This window comes from Narcine bancroftii, chromosome 6 (assembly GCF_036971445.1).
Source record: "Narcine bancroftii isolate sNarBan1 chromosome 6, sNarBan1.hap1, whole genome shotgun sequence".
NCBI classification, from domain to species: Eukaryota; Metazoa; Chordata; class Chondrichthyes; order Torpediniformes; family Narcinidae; genus Narcine; species Narcine bancroftii.
In genome coordinates, this window is record NC_091474.1 from 91,384,237 (window position 1) to 91,397,860 (window position 13,624).

The 13,624-nt window shown below is 37.6% G+C and overlaps 1 protein-coding gene across 8 annotated transcripts in view; it reads right to left on the reverse strand.

Annotated features, from left to right (window-relative positions):
- LOC138736340 (paladin-like) overlaps positions 1-13,624 on the reverse strand; it is a 175,423-nt gene that overhangs the window by 20,385 nt on the left and 141,414 nt on the right. The window contains exon 19 of one of the 8 annotated variants that reach the window (XM_069885694.1): positions 11,361-11,413. The exons of the other annotated variants lie outside the window; for them this stretch is intronic. Within the exon in view, the coding sequence (XP_069741795.1) occupies positions 11,361-11,413 (53 nt within the window). The remainder of the gene's footprint in view (positions 1-11,360; positions 11,414-13,624) is intronic. 8 annotated transcript variants of the gene reach the window in all.

A 13,624-nucleotide genomic window follows, 5' to 3' on the forward strand; every position in this document is an offset into this window, starting at 1 on the left:
TGAAAAACAGACTACTTTCATCATTTTAACTGACAAACTGAGAAATTCTTTCAAGAATATCATTGCTCATCACGTAACTACGGTAATCGGTTGAAGGACTGCATTTTACAGAAGTCTACTTGCTTTTCATGGAATTACACAGAATGTCTTTACTCTCCAACCTACCTTCACAATAGCCTACATTCTTGCATGCCACCTCTTCTTGAAGTTGCAATTGCAGTTGAGAAATTCCAATTCTCTTTATGTGCTAGTTTATTCTGCAAATACCAGCTGCTCAACAATGAAGATGTTTGGAGTAAAGGAGAGCAGAGTTTTGTCCTGTCCTCATGCAATATCTTTATTTAGAGGAGCAACCTCATGCTCTTACTGATGTTCCACCTCTTAATTCAAGACACAAGTACACGCATATGTCAAGACAGGAAGGAATGGGTGGGTGCAGTGTATAGGAATAAAGCAGCCAGTTCAAAACCTGAAAACACATATGGCCAAAATAGCTTGAACTTGTGGTCTGATTGGTTGGCAAACAGGAGAGATTTATTTGTACAGCATAAATTACCACAATTGCCTTTTAAGATTTTAGTTTAAGCCTTCATAGGCCCAGCTGAGCCACAGGGCAATAATGGTAATATATTTAAAATTCACCCTCGTGGGCTTCCACTAGCCCAATTCAGTTTGCTGCCAGGTTTCTCTGGAGGTTCTGGAATCAGAATGAGGGACCATCTCATTCAACCCCATCATCTCTCAACAAGTGACTCGATCTAAGCTCGCCACCTAAACTCAGGGTGTCTGTGTCTCTGTTGCTTTTAAAATTGCAGTGCTGAATCCACTACCTTGAAACTCAAGACTTCTTTCTCCTTCGATACCTATAGGACCGGTGGACACAGACTAAGTCAGCCACAGGGCCTACTTCTGTGTTGTATGACTATGATTCACCACAAAGTGTACGAGCTAACGACCGAAATTCGACAGCAAAACACAAACACATGCCTGAAAAGAAAAGGCATCCACATGGGGTACACCAATTATTGAACTTTACCTATACCATTACTTTCAGCAGAAATTAGGCCATGTTTAAATAAAACCTCACCACACTTTCTGATGGGCAAATAGCAATGCACAAAAGAAATGCTGACTTGCCAGCAACTCTCACATCCCACAAAGCACAAATCCAAAAAACTCCTGATGTAAACTCACAGAATCTGTGTTAACGTCGTCACGAAATAGCTTTAGTTTGCAGAAGTGATTTTTTAATTGTCTTTCTGTACACTCCAACCTTTCAACTGCCCTACCCCCAAGAATCAGAGAAGACATATTTACGATGCATGAAACACGGGGAAAAGGAAACCTCATATTCCAGAAACAAATTCACACAGAGTTTGTCTCGTAATTCCAGCCCTACAAATCACCTTGGAACTTTGAGTCATAAACAACAAGATTCTTTAAACCAAAGAAGAAGCAAGAGCGCCAAATATTTCTCTGTAAGACGCACCATTTCCCGGTGCGAAGATCAATAATTTTGATAGACTCATGCTGGCTTTGGAAACCTTGACCAATGAATCAGCATATGGTTGGCACAATATAAAAAAACCTGCTTTAGACTTAAAATACATAGATCACGACAGCACTGTTGATCAGTTGTCGATGTTGTGCTGACCTACATATTCCTTCCAAATAAAAAGAAGCCCTTCCTACTTCATAACCCTCTATTTTTCTTTCATCCTGCCTGTCTAAGAGTCTTTCATATTTCTTTCACACAGCCTCTGTGTTGAGGGAAATTATTCCCAATTTTCTGGAATGCAGTCTGTAAAAAGAAGTTTTTACACGGATCACCTGTGGTCTAAACTGAACTGCAGGCAATCCGTGAACAAAGGGACATAAATACAGCACTTCAGGTATTCTGTCTAAACTCGCAGTGTGATATGGATATTTGGAATTTTGGTCCTTCCTGTGTGAACTCCGGCAGGTAGGGAGGGAGACACTTCAGAATGGGAAAAAAAATGCAAGTTCTATGTGAAAATACTTATTTTAAATGCCTTACGTTTCAGCCTCCACCACCACCCCAAGCACTCACAAACTGTGTAAAAAAAATTTTCCTTCCTTCTCTTTGTACAGATGTCCTCTGGTGTTGCTACTCCCAAGCTAGGATAAAGGCACTGGCTGTCTCTCCTATCTAAAATATAAATTTTCCTTGTACGAGTAGAATCAACAATTTAAAAATAGTTTGTTTTTGTGAATAGCTAACACTTAAAATGTACAGAACTTAGACTGCTCTCAAACTGCTTCTAAAGAAAGGCTATGTACGTTTATTTAAATACCTGCCTGAGTTTGTACACACATATGTGTAGCATTCCAGGTTGCTATGGCCCTCCATTCCTAAGAATTCCTCTCAAGTTTTCCAGTGATAAAATTGGCAGGAGTTTTTAAAAAAAAATCTGTCCTTTACATTCAACATCTTATAGCATTAAAAACTTGCAGGAGTCTCTCAAAACTGATAAATACAATTAAATGTGCCTGCTCGCATTTCTGCTGCATTCCATTTGCATTTTTAATAGGTTTAAATACATAATGCCTATCTGGCTATCTTCAAAACATCTTTATACTTTAACCTTTGTTGTTAATTGAATAATGGCCAGTAATTCTCAAGAAAACAAATCACTGATCATTTTTCCAGTGAGCCGATCCTATGTCTGTTTCGTGTATCACCGGAAATACCCCAAGATAATAGTCTTGTGGCAACTGGAATCAGCTGTTCTTCACCAGTTGCTAATTACAGTAAGAAAGCTCAGCATATTGATGGCCTTTGTTAAGTGATGTTGCACAGAGTAGCAGCTGGGGTTTACTTAGACTAAACAAGTTTCATATTTTGAATAATTGCAATGGTGAATTTATAACTTCACCTTTCTCACATTACACAAGCCTTCAATAAAGTGCCATTTCATCACTTCCCCTCCAATCTGCCTTTCTTCTATCATGTTAATATACATTCCTAAGAACATTCAATGACAGACAGGAAAGTAAACAGCTCACGGTGTCAGCCGTGGTACAATATGTTCACTCAGGCCTCTCGGGAACCTTGACTCAGTACACTGAATACCATTTTGACTTGTGGAGGGGTTGTAATGTCATAAGTACAATCCTTTGAATGTGAAATTACATCAAGACTTCATCTGCCCTCTCAAGGGAAGATAAAAAATATCAAAGACAATTTCCACTGAAAGGTCAGAGATTCCATTAACCCTGCTTAATATCTGTTACTGAAACATTGATGAAAACTGATTGGCTCGAAATTTTAAGCACCCAAATGGCTGAGCTAGCAGAGGGCACTACTGAAAAGGTATTCCAGACCTTCATCGTGGAAAATGTCACTCTGCGAAGCCAGGTCAAAGATTGAAAGATGGGGGAGTTGGGTCTCCATTGGTGGCAAGAAAAAGAAGAATGGACTGTGGGCCAAGAGTGATATATGGTAGCGATGGTGGTTCTGCAATGCAGACAAGGTTCACTTGATCAGTTGTCTTATAGGAAATAAATGGGAGTCCAGGTCAATATTCTCTGGTTTAGAAGATTGGGAAATGATCCCTGAGAGGTATGAAATTCAATTGTGCTCTTTTTCTTCCCACTTTTGTGCATTAAAAAAAAACATTTAGTGAGGGAAGTGAAACAGTAATGGCATTTTTAATTTTTTTTCATCAGTTGGAAAATTTAACTAGAAAATCTAAGCAAGAACTTTCTGGCATCGGTCATATTATGACCTGACATGATTTCTGAATAAGGCCTTTCTGGAATAATAAAATCTTGGACCATTGGAAAAGGACCAACAATACCATCTTTGGGATCTCCTGGGATCACACAGACTTCTCAGTGCAGTTCCAAAATGGGAAGTAAATTACTTATCCACAGTCTTGAGTCCTCTCCCACAAAGCAAACAACCTCTGGATAAAAAGCAAATGTACAACTTCCTTGGTAAAAATTCAATAAAGCAATTTAACCCCACATCAGCTCACTCTCAATCACCTAAATGTTTATTTGTACCACCATTCAGTAACAGACTTGGTTGAAACGTGAAGGAGAAAGCAGAATTCTAAAGGTGAGACAGAGTTCCTTCTCTTCACATCAAGGTAACATTTGAATAGCTTCACATCAAACAATGCTAGTAAAATTGAAGTTGATCAAAATAAAGAAAAGTTCTCTCTGGATGGATTCATAAATAAGGAAAAGGATTGGAATTGTTGGAGGTCAATTATCTTGCATGAAATCCTAGGTTGGAAAAGTTCTATCTTTGTTTTCTTTACTCTTGACCTCCCTTTCATTTTCAATGTTTTGACACTGTCAAACCTTCCATGATTTGCAATCTATGGACAAAGTTCATCAGAATATTGACTGGGCCAGTCTCATAAATACAAGAGCTACAAAAACAGTTGAAAAAATTCACTTCTTAAGTTCCCAAAAGCCTTTCTATCGGCTGAAGAGTGCAAAGAAATACTATGAGTCTTGAAACCTTCAAAAATCTCTCAAAAAATGGGGGTTGACATATGTAGCCATATAACAATTACAGTAAGGAAACAGGCCATCTTGTCCCCTCTAGTCCATACCGATTTAAGTGATCTCCTCTAGTCCCACTTACCTGCACCCTGCCCATAACCCTCCAATCCCCTCACGTCCATGCACTCATCCAACTTTTTCTTAAATGGCAAAATTTACCTTGCTGCTACCACCTCTTCTAGAAGGTCATTTCACTCAGCCACCATTCTCTGAATGAAGAAGCTTCCTCTCATGTTACTTCTAAACTTTTTCCCCCTAACCCTTAACTCATGTCCCCTCGTTCCAATCTCACCTACCCTCATAATGTGAAGAGCCTATGCACATCTCCTCGATCTATTCCCCTCATAATTTTAAATACCTCTATCAAATCCCCCCTCAACCTTCTACACTCCAATGAATAAAGGCCCAGTCAAATTGATATTTCTTTGTATTCTAGATACTGCAATACAGGCAACATTTTAGTAAATCTCTACCTTATTGATATGTCAGATATACATTTGAGACCTTAAATTCAGCTCAAGTATACCCTTGAAAACTAATGTGAATAGGTCGACCCTTGAAACCCCCCCCCCCCCCAAATAAAAAACATCATTCCTAACAAATCTATTATATTGGTTGATAATATTGCCATTCATTTACTAGAGTAATTTCTTAGTCCTTTTTTCAGCACCCAACAACTTGATCTTCTTGTACAGAAACAAACAATTCTCTGAAGGATATTGACTTCATATTGGGCAGCCAATCTTCCATTTAAATGCCGAATGTGCTTTGTAATATATGATCATTAAAGATTCTGATTGAGTTCCAATTTACTAACAGCTCTGTTCTTCACTGTTTTAGAGTCATTGAGACGTACAGCATGGAAACACAGAGTCTACAATGATCGACAAACACACTTTTCCACTCATCCTATATTAATCCCACTTTTATTCTGCCCATATTCTCATCAATTTTCAAACACTACCACCTCAGACACACACACACACACACACAAATTTTCATATCTTTGGGCTATTGGAGGAAACAATAGGAACCTCAGGCGTTTCGAGGAAAATTGAGTGAACTCCACACAGCCTGTTACCATTCTATATGCCTAATTTTTTTTAAATTAAATTTGACTTTTAAAATGTTAAATAGCATTTTTCCCCCATTTCTAGTGAATGCTTCACATTGAACTGTTATTTCTCTTCAAATGCCACATAGCCTGCTAATTGTTTCTTGGATTTTCTGTTTATAATTCAGCATTTTAATCTCCACCATATATTGTTTTTGAACTAATGTAGAATGGCTCATTTGGCAGCCCTTCTGCAATTATATGAGTAAACTGTATGTTCTGTGATGGAATACTTGTAGGTGTTTTTGGGAGATAAATTAGTAAAATTAGAGTAGGTTACCTACATACACACACTTTAAAACAGATCTTCTTTGAAATATTGAAGAATTCATATTCAGTAACTTTACAGAAACTATGGAGAATGTTGTGCACATTTCACAAGTAGGTGCTAATTGAAATGATGTCATTAAAGCCAAAGCAGGAGACACTCTGGCTGTTAAAAGCTTTGTGCAAGGGTTTTGACAGAGTGCACAGAAAGGTCACTCCTGGTTTTTTGTTTACCTAAAGACAACAGCTTGACCAAGAAGACTAACTCCTATTGTTTGCTGGAGAATGTCAGGGGTTTTGCAAATGAGAGAGTCACATGGGCTTTCGGGCAGTTGGAGAGAGAGACGGACAGACAGCTGAAACAAGCAGAGGAAGCTGGTAGGAACTGAAACAAACTCCAGAGTGACAGATGGCTGGAAGTGCTATCTGTCTGATGTTTCTCTTGGAATAAGTGGAACAGAAAGGAACTCTGTGATAGTCTGAAAGAAAGAGGTTATCATCTGGAGAACCCTGATGGGGAAACTTTCATCAGCAAGACATTGAGGTGACTAATGGTGGTACCTCAGTTGTGGAAATCCTGGAACAACAAATCTCTCTGCAAACCCTACAAGAACCTTCCTGAGCGGTAAACATTTACCTTTCGAGCACCAAAGCCTGGTGAACTTTATACATGTTAAATTCTGTGCACAGTATAAGAATTGCCTGCAACCAGAGAACTTGGAAGAATGAGAAGTGAGATTGAGCTGTGAACCAAAGAACTTTTTTTAAATTTAGACACACACTACATACATGTGCGCTTAGAATTAGAAGGGGGTTAAGTTGGGTAGTTAAGTTAATAGAGATAAGTTAAAGTTTGATTCTGTTTTCATGTTTAAAGATAATTAAAAACAACTTTTGTTTAATTAACTACTTGTCTTGGTGAATGTCTATTGCTGCTGGGTTTTGGGGTCCTTTGGGCTCGTAACATTTTCAATTCACTCCATGCACAGACACCACCTCACACAAACATAACAATAAACAGAACAACCCAGTAGAGGTTGTGAAGTTGCCAGATAAAAAGAATAAATGGAGCTGTGTTCAAAAAGGGTGCAGGCTGAAAATCCTTTTGGATTTGACAACATCCTCAGCCTGATTAATCCTGAAAAAATTCAAATAAATCCACAATTTAACCTAACAACCACAAAGTTCATTTTTATAATATGAAGTGTTCCAATGACCTTGTAAAGTAGTCTTTTTAAAGACCTTGCCTGAGAATAAATGCACCACAGTCTAGCTAAAGAGGGAGTAGGTTATATTGGTTTCCTGGAAATATATATGAAACAGAATCCAAAGGCACATGTCATTTATTAGAATTTGGGAGCTATGGGGTGAAAAGGCCACTACAACTTACCGCCTAATTGTTTTCCAAACCAGGATACAAAGTCTGAAGAGATTTTACGAGTAGTCGTTCATGGAAAAAAAAATTATTACTTTAATCATTTAAACTACGGCAATTCATTTCCCAAATTGAAAAATAGAAATGTTACAACAAAATATTGGAAGAAACTGGTAATTTTAGGTAAGTGGAGTTCTTTTAAAAAAAATCTAAACACTGAGAAGCAGGGAATGATATTTTATTCTTTTAAAATAAAGGCCTATCACAGTGAATCCATCAGGACAGAGATGAGGAGGAACTGTTTTTCTCAAGGGTAGTGAATAGAGGCTACGTATATAAATATATGTAAAACACAGATAAATAAGATCTTTGCATAGTAGGGAAATTAAGGGTTATAGGGAAAAGGCAACTTTGGCCAAGGTAGAGAAGGCTTGACAGGTCAAATAGGCATCTCCTGTTCCTATTTCTTATGTTCTTATTACTGCAAATACATGTACATATAAATATCACATTCTGGAATAAATACTCTGAGAAAATTATAATTCCAAATTTAAAATAGTTTTTTTTCAGGACCTGAGGTATTCAGCAATAATTAGGGCTTAGTGTGTCCCATTGAAACCTAAGTGCAACTCATTCAAATAGGTATATTGTTCTGACAATTTTCAATAAGAAACTTCTGCCCCAATCTTCCTGCAATCAACTGGATTGGCAGAATTCTTGCCTTCAGTCCAGGTCCTCTGATTGCTGATACAGTCGAGTCATCTCAACCTACCAGCTAGTCCCTAATCCTCTGATCATCAGCCCTAAGCTTTGACAGGACCTTCACGAGCTCACACGCCAGCCATTCCTGATTTTACTAGTCTACTACATGATCCATTTTCAGCATTTTCCTTTGCATGGTCCATAGTGCATGAAGGAAGGAGTGTAATTTTTGATCCGTAGATTCCAGTGTATGTTGCTGCTTAGAGTTAGCATGTTTTTAATGTAGTTAGTCCCCTCAAGTGGATTATTTGGTTGAGCTACTAAAATATGCAAAGGGCTTGTCAACTCTTTTTGGCTGAGTACCAACACTCATGGAGATCAGCTTGTCTAGTGGATGAATTCAACGATGTAATGGAAAAGAATTTGGCTGCAAAACAAACTGATAAAACCATTTGAAATAGAGGAAATACAGGATATATTAAAAAAGCTGCCGAACAATAAAACGCCTGGAGAGGATGGATTCCCAATAGAATTCTATAAAACATTTAAAGAGTTATTAATTCCTCCTCTCCTGGAAGTAATGAAACAGACAGAAGAAACACAAAACTTGTCAGATTCATGTAAGGCAGCAATAATTACAGTAATACCAAAGACGGGGAAGGATCCACTAATACCAGCATCATATAGACCAATATCTCTACTTAATTCAGATTATAAGATAATAGCAAAATAATTAGCAAACAGATTGCGACTGTATACCAAAAATAGTAAAACAAGATCAAACTGGATTTATTAAGAAAAGACGAACAGCGGATAATGTCTGTAAGTTTATTAATTTAATTCATGCAGTTCAAGGAAATAAGATACCAACAGTGGCTCTTGCTTTATACACAGAAAAAGCCTTTGCAGGGTAGAATGGAATTATTTATTCAAAGTATTATAGAGGTTCAACCTACCAGAAAAATATATTAATTGGATTAAAGCATTATAAAATGGACCATTGGCGAAGGTGACAGTAAATGGATAAGTATCAAACCAATTTAATTAAGTAGGTCAACTAGGCAGGGATGTCCACTATCTCCCTCACTGTTCGCTTTAGCAATAGAACCATTGGCAGAACTGATAAGAACAGAAAATAAAATAAAAGGGATTAAAAATAAAGGAGAAGGAGTATAAAATCAGTTTATTTGCAGATGACATCATAGTATACTTAACTGAACCAGAAATATCAATAAAAGAATTACATGAGAAATTGAAGGAATATGGAGAAATATCGGGATACAAGATCAACACAAATAAGAGTGAAGTGATGCCAATGAGTCATGCAGATTACACAGAATTTAAAAAAGAATCACCATTTAAATGGCAAACACAAGCAATCCGATACCTAGGTATACAAATTAAATTATCAGCCGTTAATGAAGAAATTGCAGGAAGAACATTGGAAAGAATTCCGACTAACATTGATAGGGAGGGTAAATTGCATTAAAATGAATGTCTTCCCAAGGATACAATACCTATTTCAATTGTTACCAATTCCCTTAACAGAGAAATTCTTCAATAAACTAAAGAGAATAATAAGGAAATTCTTATGGAAAGGGGGGAAACCAAGGATAGTATTAGATAAATTAACAGAGTGGTACAACCAAGGTGGTTTGCAGTTACCAAAATTTAAAAATTATTATAGAGCAGCACAATTAAGGTATTTATCAGATTTTTATCAGACAAGGGAAAAATCAGATTGGACTAAGATAGAGCTAGATAAAATAGGGGAGAAGGTACCGGAACATATACTTCATAAGTGGGATGAAAAGCTGGTGCAATATAAAAGTTCACCAGTACTGCATCATTTACTTAATATATGGAAGAAGATTCACTTATAAAGGAAAAAAACAAATTACCAACTACCAAAATTATTATTGACGCAAAATCAACTAATCCCTTTCACAATAGCAGCTTTGAATCTGTGATTACATCCAGAAACAACGAAAATAAAAAGATTTATAATGAACATGTACATTAAGCTGCAAGAGAAGGAAAATGATGAAATAAGCTATGAACCCAAACAAAAGTGGGAAAAAGATTTAAATATAAAGATATTAAAAGTTATGCTCTGGAACTATGAAGAATATAATAAACACAAGGTTACACATGATACAATATAATTGGTTACACAGGTTATATATCACGCCCCAAAAGTTAAAAAAAAATGGGATCCAACATTATCAGATCGATGAGGGAAGGTAGGGGAAAAAAGAGGAGAAAATGCCACTGTGTATATAAAGAGGGAGATGTTTGTGTGTATTTTGATTAATATGGTTCACAGTGTGAAATAAAAACATTTTTTTTAAAGAATTTGGCTCAATGTCACATCATTTATTCACTTGGAGTTTATTTAGTTCTCCTATAGTTGTCTTATAAAATGAAGCAATTCTCCTATTGGGATCAAAAATTGGCCCTACAATTAATATCTGCCCAGCAAGTTGCCAACCAGGATATGACATGCAGTAGTGCTGAGAAGCTCTTGCTCCCTACTACAATGAAGTCTGGCTCTGAAGTAATTTTCATCTATCTATGGCAGAAAGATGTAATATTTACATCTATACAATGCATTCCATTGAACAAATTTTAGAAATCTTCTTGTCTTGGCTATTGGCCAAGAGGCTTACACAATCAGTTGAAAGGTTATCTAGAAACTGGTCAAGTATAAACAGTAGGCTAGAACCCTTGCTGTAAGGTCATCGTACTGTGCTTTTTTCAGAATCAGGTTTACTGACATGAACATGTGTCATGAAAATTTTTGTTTTGCGGCAGCAGTACTGTGCAGAACAAGGTGCAAAATTAACACAATTCTGTAAATACAAGATATAAAAAAAATAACTAGTGCAAAAGAAAAAAAGGAAAAAGTTAAGTAGTGGTCATAGTGGTGGTCAGTTCAATGTCTGTTCAGAAATCTGATCAGCGGAGGGAAAGAAGCTGTTTTTGCAACATCTTCAGGATCCTGTACCTCCTTCCTCATGATAGCAGAGAGAAAATGTCATGGTCTGAGTTGTGAGGTCCTAGATGATAAAAGCTGCTGCTTTCTTGAAGCGCACCGCCTCTCAAAGATATTTTCAATGGAATGAGCTGAGATTACAACCCTCTGTAGTCTTTTCTGCATTGGCACCTACATACCAACCAGTCAGAATGCTCTCCACGGTCCACCTGCAGAAATTTGCAACAGTCTTTGGTGGCGTACCAAATCTCCTCAAACTCCTAATGAAATATAGCCACTTGACGTCCCTTCTTCATGATTGCATTGACATAATGGCCCCAGGATAGTTCTTTAGAGATGTTGACAGCCGCGAATTTGTATTTTCTTACCCTCTCCGTTGCTGATCCCTTGACGACGACTGGCTTGTGTTCAGTACAAAACTCTGGAGTTGGAGGTGAAAAAAATAGATCAACTATACTTTTTTTAATTCATCACTGTAACTCGACATGTATGGGTGTGAGCTGTCAGTTTAGATATCATAACCTCTCTTCAGTAAACTTGGTATCCATAATAATATGACAACTCTCCCCTTGGAAGAAGGTGAAGTCACAATCTGGATCAAAAACCAAACTGCTGGAGGAATTCAGCCGTCAGGCACCAACTGGAGCCACTGTAACAGCGGCACTGCTGTGGACCCGCAGAGAGCAGCACTCCCATGGGATCCAACCACCTAGTCCGACTACCATCAGCTCCACACATACAGGCTTTAAAAAGCCTGTTAAAGGAGCCAGCGGTGGTCTTATTTAAAATTCCGCGATTGCAGGGTCTGCAGGAGCACTGGACATTAATCCATGCATATTCGATTACTCTGGGTGGAACTCTGCTTTGCTTTTATTTCTCTGACTGTAAGAGGTATTTCAGGTAATTTATGCCGAAAGTGAATCTGTCTGCTGTAGGCAATTTTGTGTAGTTGACACTTTTACATAAAAAGGATAATAAATTGAATCTTGTTCCCATTCAATTCCCACTCAGGAGCTCATGTTTGAGGATGGATCTAGCATTGCAAAAGATATCCAGATATAAATTTGCCCTTGGTCTCATGCCCTATGTGAGTAATGTATTGGATGGCCATTGTACAACCCTCCAAAATCCCATCCTATTAACTCTCACAATTGTACATTTGAAGTTCTGCCCCCACCATCTTCAACCTGAGACATTGGAGTCCCAGCAGCTCTTTCAGATACATTAAAACAGATGGAATTGTTTGAAGATGAGGACGTGTTATCTTTCATCCCTACCCAACACACATCCCTCAAATAACAGCCCTAAAACAATTATAGTCAAAAAAATGTGGAAACAGTCCCTTTGGCCCAACTTGCGCATGCCAACTAAAATGTCCCATTAGTCCCCATTGCCTGCATTTGTCCCAGATCCCTCTAAACCCATTCTCTTATCGATCTGTCCAATTTTTTTCTTAAACTTTGCAATAGTACCCTACCTCAACCATCTTCATTCCATACCCACCACTCTCTGTGTGGAAAAGTTAAGCCTTAGATTCCTGTTAAAAAATCTCCTTTCTCCCCCAACCCCACTTCACATAAAACCTATGTCCTATGGTTACTGATTCCCCTTGTCTGGGCACTCAACTGTGTTCACTCAATTATCTGGTCAGTTATCTCACTGCAATTAGAGAGACATTTTTGCGAGCAAATTAACTATTACTTATGTTTATATCAAAGGATAACTATCATCCATATGCAGTTAATGAGCTCTATTTTTTTTGTTTATCTTGGGTATGTATATATAAATAATCGTTCAGCTTTGTTTCTTCCAGCCTCTCCTTAACAATCTTTGCAGCATGTTGTGGAGCGTCAAGCTCATTGACTACATTCCAGGCATGTCGTGGAAAGATTGCATTTATCGTTCCTCTAATCATGGTCAAAGGCTGCCTCGAGGTCAGCTTGTCACTCTCATCTCATCTCTGGAATTCAGCCCTTTGTTCCACATTTGGATCAAAGCTCCGATGACATCAGAGGTAGAATGTTCCTGTTGAAATCCAAACAGGACACCGATGAATGGGTAAATGATGAGTAAATTCCACCTGACAGCACTGCTCATGGTATCTTCCTCCTTTGTCCATGATTGATTGTCGTCTTAAGCTGGAACAGATTTGTCTTTTTTAATGGCAGGACATACTTCGTCAATATTCCATATTGTCAGGTAAATGCTAATGTTGTAACTACATTGGATTGATGGTGCACCTTACAGATTAAATACCACAACCTTACTAAAATCTTTTTGATTAAATGGATGAGAATCCCAATCCTATGATAGAAGTGGGAAATACTGAAAGTCCCCTTTCCAAAATACTTAAGATATTTTAATCTAGAGAATCACCTAATGCTTAAAAAGTATGCCTGGAGCTTATTTGGAAGCTCAAGAAGAACACTTATGTTTAATTTACTGTACAGCATCACAAATATAAACTTTGCAAGATTAAAGCTGAGCATCGTCTACTGTGAAAAAAGGTCCATGGGACACTACCATACAGTACAGTCTAAAAGTAGCTTGAGGACCTCTTGGCAATATTACTTTGACAAAATATAAATTCACTTTTACACAGTTTATATATTTGTCTGAATATTCAATTAAG